At 36.1% G+C, this 10,324-nt stretch overlaps 1 protein-coding gene across 1 annotated transcript in view; it reads right to left on the reverse strand.

Moving 5' to 3' along the window:
* Positions 1-2,212: 2,212 nt before the first annotated feature.
* LOC113666514 (ubiquitin-conjugating enzyme E2 Q2) overlaps positions 2,213-10,324 on the reverse strand; it is a 9,667-nt gene continuing 1,555 nt past the window's right edge. The window contains exons 4-14 of the mRNA XM_027182301.2: positions 10,195-10,266; positions 9,209-9,261; positions 8,965-9,058; positions 8,534-8,618; positions 7,674-7,734; positions 6,936-7,026; positions 6,453-6,511; positions 5,622-5,670; positions 4,972-5,070; positions 4,402-4,471; positions 2,213-4,088 (exon numbers count right to left, since the gene is read on the reverse strand). Coding sequence (XP_027038102.2) covers positions 4,057-4,088; positions 4,402-4,471; positions 4,972-5,070; positions 5,622-5,670; positions 6,453-6,511; positions 6,936-7,026; positions 7,674-7,734; positions 8,534-8,618; positions 8,965-9,058; positions 9,209-9,261; positions 10,195-10,266 — 765 coding nt within the window. The 3' untranslated portion in view covers positions 2,213-4,056. The remainder of the gene's footprint in view (positions 4,089-4,401; positions 4,472-4,971; positions 5,071-5,621; positions 5,671-6,452; positions 6,512-6,935; positions 7,027-7,673; positions 7,735-8,533; positions 8,619-8,964; positions 9,059-9,208; positions 9,262-10,194; positions 10,267-10,324) is intronic.

Here is a 10,324-nt window from a genome sequence, read left to right on the forward strand (position 1 = left end):
TTTTGCTGCACTACGGCGGTCCAGAGGTCGACGGGATCTTCGACACGCTTCAAGACGTCGGTGAAGACAAAGACTACAAAAAAGCCGTCGGGAAACAAACCGCTCACTTCTCTCCGCAAGTCAAAGTAACATACGAAGTGTACAATTTCCAGCAGGCCAAGAAAAAGGATTGAGAAACCCTCCACTGTTTCCACACACATCTGAGAAGCCTAGCGAAGACCTGCGATTCCGCAAATCCAGACAAAGAAATCAAAGAACAGATCATCTTGAACTGTGAGTCAAATTCCCTACGGCACAAAGCTCTGCGAGAAGACCTCGACTTATCTGGCCTCATGAAAGCTGGTAGAATTAAGAATTAGAACGGACTAGAATGGAACGAATTACAAGCAGAGGAGTTGGAGAATCACGATCAAACCGTAAACGCGGCAAAGTTTAACAAGAAAGGAACCTCAAACAGCGCCATCAAAATCGCCAGGAGTTACGCACTCGCTACGAGTCACGCAATCGCAGCAACTCCCGAGAAGACGATGGTAAATGTAGGAACTGTGGGGGACCATACCCCCACAAAGACTCATGCCCTGCGAAAAACAAGAAGTGCAAATCCTGTGGCAAACTAAACCATTTTGCCCGTGTTTGCAGAACAAATCCACCTGAGTCAGCAAAACACGTCACGTTTGAAGACACGGCTGAAAATGACGAATATGTTTACACGGTAGGCGGTGACAAGCAACAAACTTGCAAAGTCAAAATTGATGGGAAAAAATGGAAATGATGGTCGACCCTGGCGCATCGGTCAATCTTATGGACGAACGCACCTACAGGGAGTTATACAAACGGAAGGTACCAGAAGCCAACAAACGCAGAATTTTCTCCTACGGATCACCCACACCTCTACCTGCTCTGGGAACTATTGAGGCCGAAATATTCGTTAACACCAACAGCACATGGTCTACCCTGCATTCCGGCAAAGGCGCTTCAGGAAATCTCCTGGGTTTTAATAATGCTACAGAACTTGGCGTGCTCAAGATCATCAACCAAGTCAAACCTGACGAGACCTGTCCCCAGTCACCCATTACTCAGAGATTTAGAAAGCCTCTTCGGTGGAATCAGCAAAGTAAAAGGAAAAGTCATCAAGCTTCACATTGACCCTGACGTCATATCCAAGCAACAACCGCACCGTCGAATTTCCTTCCAAGTCAGAAAGGATGTCGAGATGGAGTTAAAGCGATTAGAAGAGCTAGACATCATCGAGACCGTGACAGGCCCAACGCCTTGAGTGAGCCTTATTGTCATAGTCCCCAAGAGGTCTGGTCAAGTGAGAATATGTGTAGACATGCGAGAGGCCAACAAGGCTGTTAAACACCTGATGCCGACTATAGACGATCTGGTTGCTGACCTCAACGGAGCGACAGTTTTCAGCAAGTTAGACCTTTCGTCTGGATACCACCAACTGGAGCTGGCACCAGAAAGCAGCTGCATTACCACATTCAGCACACACGTCGGACTCCGAAGATACAAGCGCCTCATGTTTGGAATTAACGCTTGTTGGTGTAGGATAGTAAAGTTCTCTTAGCTCAATTACAGCCCAGCGGCGATCTCAAAGGCAAACAAGGCTTCTTTTAAACCTGAAAGATTTTGTCCTACTTGTGCGATAGAACTAGACAATCGAAGCAAGCAATTGAACTTTGTGACAATTAAACACGTTCCAGTTTATCGTTTTTAGCTATTAGAGATAAGTTGTTCAAGTCGATCTTTTAGATATACACATATCCAAGTTTATAATCAAGAAGGGGAGAGATGTAGTGTTTCTGACAGCTGTCAATCACATTGTTCGGGATGCGCACGTGGTCCAAAAGAAAAGGAGTTTTTTCTGTAGTCGGGGTATCGTATTGCATGTTGATTAAATATCGTTGTGTTTGCATCCAAAGTTTCAGTGTTTATTTAAGCATAAACACCACAGATTTGACCATAACCATTGATTACATTTTTCAGGTCTTTTCTACGAGTGACTGGCCTGTCATTTCTCCTTACATTATCACCCCTGAATCAACTGCTAAGGTAACGAGAATAAAGGAAAATGATGATCAATCTAGGAAGCTCCTGACAGTCGAACAAAGTCTCCCTATAAGTACCAGAGCAAATGTAAAGAGAACAGTGTGGAGAATATGAATGCCAATATTAGGATGTAAAGAGATTGAGGGGAACAACAAGGTAAGATAATAAAATATCCCTTTTATTCTTCACCAGCAAAGGTGGCACTATGTACAATACTTACTATACGACTAACAGCAACCAACAACCTGGAGAGCTAGCAAATTCAAAGCTCTAGAAGAGACTTCTAATAACAGAACTACGAAAATTATCAACTGCCATGACAATAGATGAAACTGAAATCTAAAGAAAATATTTCAAAATCAACCAAAATTCTCCCATCTCTCCATCTACTTTTAGTGAAAAATACTCAAGGGTGAATTGGGAAGGGGGGGGGGAGTGGGATTTGCACTCTAGCCACAATTTTACTACAGCTCCCTCTAACTGGACCCTCAAGACCTCCCCCCTCCTCCCTGTTTGCTTTTCCTAGCACTGTGTACGCGTATACATATCCTGCTTTCTAGGTTAACAGAAAACACTTCTCTCTCCATTTGCAAAAAGCTGGGAGACTGTAGTGCTGTATTTTAAGTTACACATTGTATTCTCTACCGTGGAGTCGATTCTGATTTTTCTATCAAAACGAGAATGTACTTGTTTTATAAATACACGTGCACCATGCAACTGCTCCCAGCTGCACGCAAAAGCATGTGCGGTAGCAACAGGGAAAAACATTAGAAAGACAAAACCTTTGGCACTGACCTCCCCATCTGCCCCACTGACCTGAAGGGGGGGCTCTCTTGGAATGTGTTTTGGAGAATTTCATTTTCCTAATGTATTTTTGATGAATGGCAAACTTTTTCAAAACAGTGCGATTTCCAAAAGAAAGAAAGAACAATAACTGACGTACCCTAAAGAACAGTCCCTAAAGAAAAACAAAAAACCCTGCCATGTACACGTTAGTGGAATCATTTTTGCCTTGACTGCAGTTTCAGTAAAGGTGCCATAGCCAAAGAAAAAAATGACAACCCAGCTTTGAATAGTTATAAGAATAGAATAGAAAGGAAAAACCTTTAAGTAATACATAAAGTACCAGGGAATTTTTTCTACATAGTTTATGCTAAACTTCAACAAATTACCTATAATTCCCAAACTAGTACATTATCACTACAACAATCTATATGGATTTCTTTAAAGTTAAGAAATTACCTCTGCTGGGCTTCTTCTAATCATTGCTACTCCAATCAAAACAACAGCGCATTGCAGAGACGCTGGTGTGTAAGGCAGATGGCATGTACAAGTATGGTTGCATTGCAATTCATGGACTTTCGATGAATTTTTTTGAGACAAAACTCTACAACTAAGTAACAATGTACATGACTATGGAGGATAAAGAGGTACATTCACTACTCCTCAGACACTGAGCATTGAGGATATGCGCATAAATGCACCCTTCCTCTGAGACAGTGGGCATTGAGGACAAGCAAGTACATGTACCACTTCTCAGAGACAGTGGGCATCGAGGATAAACACGTAGATGTACCACTCCTCAGAGACAGTGGGCATCGAGGATAAACACGTAGATGTACCACTCCTCAAAGACCCTAAGGTATGACGAAGGAGGGGACATGAAACAAATTATTGGCATCTGCTTCACACATGTAATGTCATGCCTTGCTTTTAAGTTCCATGTCATTACATTAAATTGATCCACATTATGAACTAAATAATGCAATGTAAATCAGTTGCCATAGGACATGCACATGCAGAACAAGTTGAATACAACTTCATTTAAGTAAGAAAGGAAAAAAGAAGACATAATTGTCACAACTACCATTTTGATAACGCTTTACTTCTACTGTACATATTAATTATAATTTGGCTGAGGTTTCATAAAAATATGGTGTGTAGACAGACATCAAAAGACATCATGTATTCTATAAGATAAATCACAAACATTGAAGCCTTTCATCCTTCGTGTTTAGGTGGAGTGTACCAACCTGGGAGGAGAGAAAATATTGTGATGAGAGTTTGGAGCTGATTACAGTCCAGTAGTGACATTTAACGATGCCATTGAGACAAAGTGGTCATTCAACATTACTAGTTATACCTCAAAACTCTCAAGAACTTATTTCATTATTTCTTTTTCAAGCTGCTACAAATTTTTGGGTAAAATTGGTAATGAGAATTTCTCATTAAAGCAAAACAAATTGTAGCTGGTGAGTCTTGACCCTTTCAATGCCACTCCAGCTTTTGGAAGTAAGAAGTAACCTCCTAGAATACCTAAAATAATTGATAATTCATATTTCTTACCATTTTTCTCATGGATCTGGACCAAAGACCTGAAAGACTGTTGAGCTCGAACTAGACTGTAGACCCCTGGCTGTTAGTGAAAGACACAACAAATTGTGGTTTCCTTCTACCACATATTCATCTACCACATTTTTGCACATAATGAGAAATAAACAATAAAAGATAAAAATATACTTCTGAAGAGGCTTAATGTAAAATACTGGGAGAATCTGACTCTAACCAAAAGTTGCAACACTTATTTATGTACTTTTTAGTTAATTCTTATTTTATCATACATTTATTGTTATTAAAAAAATAATAATATTATTTTACTTCACTACATTAGTATTGCTTTATTTCTATTCAAATAGTTTACAAATCTGTAAAGCAAAATCTTACATGTACATGTGTGTAGCAATTCCTTAATGTATCCATTGAATATTCAATTATTTGTAGCACAAGCACATGTAACTGAAGATGACATCACTGATGTCGAGACACGTTCTCCAAACTTAAAATTTTTTTTTCAATCACTAACTAGCCTGTAACTTATCTGGTAGTGAATTTGTTTGCCAAGAATCAACAACCCACCTTTTTGTTTTCTTGGAAGTTTATTCTTGCTTTTCCTTTCACTAATGTAGCAGCAATTTGCATTATAACAGCCTCAACAGTGTATGCACTACTCCAACCCTGTAACAAGAACACAAAATCTTGCTACTGTGTAATGTTATACATACAACTTAATAAATGGTTTGACATATACTTGTAATAGATGCCAAATGTTTAATTATTCTTTGTTACACATATTGAATAATTGATGTATCATTTCACCTTCATCTAGTATTTCTAGCAATTTAGCTCAAAACACATGAATTGGCCTTATCTCAGAAGCACATCAATCCCATATTCCATGTGCTGAAGACAAAGCCTTAAAAGGAAACAAGGGCCAACAAATGAATCTGATGCACTTCACAGTTTATGGCACCTCTTTTCCACAGACACCTTCCTTTATTCCTTCAGTAAACCATATTAGAGAGGTTTGACTGTTCATACATGCACACTTGTTACACCTGCATGTACAGTGTTAAGTTGTGTAATCATTCATACATGTACAGCATCTCATATTGTTTCAAGTTTAATTACTATATTTATAATGGTAGAGAGAAAATACATCCTAAAACATGCCATAAAATCAACAACATTCTGCTTAACTGAATTCATTATGATGCCAGATTACAAACCTGGGGTGTGAGCAGTTCCATGCAAAGGGCTCCCCCACTGAGTACATAACTGTTGGAAAAAAAGAGACATCATGTACATCAGTAAGCTCCAAAGAGCAGCAAACCAAGCCAGTAGAGCAGTTAAATCATTAAACTATCTTATCAAAATAAACTGTTGGGCAGCACTAGCAGGCAATGATGTTTTGTCACAGGTATTTACTCCTTTTTTGATTCAAACACTTTTCTAAAACAAAGGGTTGAGTCACTTTCTCAAAAGGTAGTAAAATTCACAACCAGATGGTAATTTATCTCCTTTTGTCAACATAATTATTGTTGAAATTCAACTACATCAATGATTTTGTATAATTATGTACTTGTACAGTTATAAGTGCCTTTAGGTGACACTCAGAATTGCTGGGTTAGCTACATGTACAGATGTATGTTGTTTAAGGATTGTAAAAATCCCTTTCATCTATGCACAAATCAACTAAAGATGGATTAGTCATTGTTCCTTTGTTGCATTCTAAGACCCTCTAATAAATGTTACCCCCTGTGCATGTAAAGTACTCATGAATATTTCCAACACATCCTATATCAAAATATTCATTTTTTAACCCACCAGTTGAGCTTAAATAATACAGTTTTTTATTTTCAGATGGTCATTTAACTACACACATGTTGGTTTATTAAATAACTGTGAGATACATCTAAGTTTTGATGTGTTTAGAATAAGAATGCCTAAATTGCATCACCATCAACCTTAACATCAAAAAGATATACTTAAAAACTGTACATGTAAAAATGCAATTATTATTCCTAAATACTGATAATTGTCCCCAATATTGGACTTACCCTGCTGTTAATACTGGATAAATGACTCTGACAAATGGGGGATCAAATGGAAACTTGTCCTGAAAAAACAGTCAGTTACATTGATATGTATCTACCTCAAATCCTTTAGTTAAAAAATTAAGGCTCCTTCTAGATAAATGTAGTTTTATAAAATTGCCAAAAGCTACTGTACACCTAGAAAGACCATGAAGGAAAGGAACAAGCAAGACTGGACAACTGGAATATTTGTTGCAAAACAATTCCTGTACTTTAAGTATATTGTTGCATATAAGCCTTGGCCTGCATATTGAAAATGATATTGTACTCAAAAAAGAGTCAGCAGTGAAGGTGAATTCTGACCTATGTAATTTGTGAAAGATGTTTTTACCAAATTTTATCTCCTATTTTTCCCCTGTCCTGCTATGTAATAATGTCAAATATTTTGCTTATGGAGAGGTAATTACATATTTACAGGATTAATATTCTAAACATTACAATACTTACTGTAAAAGTCATGTTTAGCGACACATGATCTGTACCCTCTTGCCCTCTAAGCTGCATTAGATCTTTGTGTAATGTACTGTCTGGGTCAACTCTATATTGAGAAAAAATTATCAGTTCCTCAGTTATCTAATAGTTAAAAGTTCTTGATTCTGTTTTTCTCACACTGGTTTGATTTGTTTAACCTCATGATCATTCTTATCACTTTGTTTGCAGCATGGTGCATTTTGCCAGCTGCAATAGAGATTTTGGCAATTTAATATGGATTTATACCTGACTGTGTGATTGTTCAGATCATTTTTTTTGTCTCTTTGTTTTTCAGTTTTTATTTTTCAATGCCCTACTGTAAAGTAATAATTATTATAGAAATAGAGTTCTTTTTCATGAGCATTACTGTCTTGGACCTTTCTCAAAGTAAATTTAATCCCCACCTAGTTAGCGACTTGGGCTAAAAAACTCTTGAGTCATGCCCAAAACATAAATACTGCAAACATATAATTATCTAAATTCTTGTTTTATCATCAAAGTCTGAAAAAATGAAAATAAATGTTGAAACAAGTTTCAAAGTTTAATTTCCTTTCCTTTAATAACTGGTTTCAATTGAAAACTTTCATAAAAAAAGAAAATAATTGAACTACAGTACATGAATTCAACTAAAACTAAAAATTGAAATACACATTCATGATCAGTTACATGTACAGTAGTACATGCCTTGTTAAATAAATTATTGAGCCTACACACCTTATAATTTTTATTGTCCAGTCATATAAGTTGTCATCATTGAGGCACACAGAATATGTTCCTTAAAGGAAAATGTAATTTTGAACAATAAGTATAGGAAATCATATGAACGCGAGTGCATTTCGTGATTTATGGGCACGAGTGATGTTTTGAAAGTTCTCAAAATTGCACGAGCCGTAGGCGAGTGCAATTTGAGAACTTTCAAAACATCACGAATGACAATAAATCACGAAATGCAGGAGCAGGTTCATACGATTTTTTATTTATTATATTCTCGATTTTTTTATAATTTGGTGTTCAAATTTGGCGCTTCCCCTGTGTTTCCATGGCAACTTCTCCGTATTGCACTCTATAACCTATTTATGCATTCATCATTGACCAATCAGAAACGCGATATTTTGTTGAGTATATAATAAGTACATGTATCTTCACAATCAAGCAAAAGAAAAAAAGCATTTCATCCTGTTAGTTTCTCTCATAACCACTGCACACATACATGTACTTGAAATCCAGATACATGACTTGTACATGCACACGGAATATCATCAATAGAGAAAATATAGATAAAAATTGTTTTAATTATTAAAACTGTTGTAATTATATACCTGTAATACTAACTGTTATAATTATTGTTATTTTTATCATCATTAGGATAATGATTATTTCTGTTGCTGTTTTTTATTATCATTATTATTGTCAATATTTTTGTTACATGATTGTATACCTTAACTGCATTAGGAATTGTAAAAAAGTTACTTGAGTCAATATTAAAGAATAATGGAGTTATTGACTGAAGCATTTTGTTACAGTGCTATTAATTATTAAAAAAAAGGAAAATATATTTAAAAAGTAAAACAAACCTGTCTTGAAACTCTCAGATCTATACACATCTCGAAGTTCTTTCATTAATCTGTCAGTAGCTTGGATAGATCCACTCACTGTCCCCTGGATGAAGTTAATAACAAAACACGTAAACATGTAGTCCTGACTTTGGACATGAAAATAAATCATTTATAAATATACATGTATTACATAGCTTGCCGTCCATAAAGATAAGTACCACTTACAGGTAGTAAAATAAATATCCTTTTGTGTGGCCATTGATTTTCAAGTGAAACCCACTTCATACCTAATAGTTTTTTATTTAAGGTCTTTTCAGACAAGTACATGTACAGGTATGCTGGAGATCTGGAAAAGTAAAATAAACCCTGTACTTGTCCAAAGGGACAGGTGAGTTGAAAAAAAAGTTTCTTGCCTTGAGTAAATATCATTATTTTCTAATCAAACCAACCTTAAGGTGGTCTTCCCTTCTATTCACTCGTATCCTTTCCAATACTGCATAATTTGCTGCACCAATTTCCTGCAACTCTTTGTTAGAGTCTTGTCTGTTCAAAAAAAGCACATCACAATAATAATTATATCAAACATTTGTCATCAATGATTACAACAATAAACGCTTTGCCACAAGACTTGACAAATAAAAATGAAAAGAAAAAGAAAAAAAGCACAAGTTAAGTGTACTACACAATACTCACTCTGTATCTTCTTCCATTTCATAATTATCAGAATCCTCACTATCATCATGACCCTGGATCAATTAAAAAAAAAATCCCAAAATTGAACATTAAATTCATCTTCCTCATTTGAAAAGCATATGCGTATATCAATAGTTACTATAAAAACTCAGAACTTTACAAGATTAGATATAGTAACATAACAATTTGAATACTGTTTTAAAATACCAAATTTTATTCAGAGTTTTTGCTAAAAAGGGGGGGGGGTGCTTGTTGGAAGGAGGATGGTAAAGCAAGGCAGGGGGAGGGAGGGGGCCTGTTAAGTTTTCCTATCAATGAATTGTAACTTCAATTTGGCTAAATATTTTTTAAAATAATAAAAACAAGAAACAACAAAAACTACAACAACATAATGCAGACATATTTAGTCAATATGGAGTAATAACTAGATATCTCCTGTCCTGATTAAGCAGTAGTGGAAGCTTAAACAGTTATAAATAAGCTGGCAACAGAAACAGGTCTTCCTTGTATCCATACTCATTCAAGAGAGTTAGGAGTTAAAGGGGATGGTCATTTGAGGTGGATGCTTGTTTTCCATCATGGCCTTGGGAATGGGCCCTTATTTGCTTATCTTCTAATCTAGGCAAGTTTCAGTTAGAAGTGTATCTCACAAAGATTTCCCTCATTTGTTCCCACTCAGAAAAAATTGAAGGTTTAATCCCATTTTTCAATACCTAATCATATTTTTTCCTGAGCATACCTTCTTAGTGGAATTTACAGATATTTCAGGAATCTGAAACTATGTACCAACCATGTGTATAGGTTGGTTTTTCTAATTCTCCCATGATGAAGAATATCGTTATTGTAAATTTCTGTAGTTTTAGAAGGTTGTGCCAAAGAGCCCAAAAATAAAAGAGACAATGATTCCTATGCAGTCTGCCTAAGGGATTACATACCCACTATACTTGTGTATGTGCATGTACAGAACTAAACACAACATTTTGTACCTCTTCTAAACCTTCATCCTCACTTTCCTCATCTTCTTGGGATGTTGTTGACTCCTTTACCTCAACATCTTCCTGAAAAGTCAAGACGAAACAATTTAGTTTGGAGAGCATGACACATTCAACACATTTT

The sequence above is a fragment of the Pocillopora damicornis genome, chromosome 4, assembly GCF_964200805.1.
Source record: "Pocillopora damicornis chromosome 4, jaPocDami1.2, whole genome shotgun sequence".
Lineage (NCBI taxonomy): Eukaryota > Metazoa > Cnidaria > Anthozoa > Scleractinia > Pocilloporidae > Pocillopora > Pocillopora damicornis.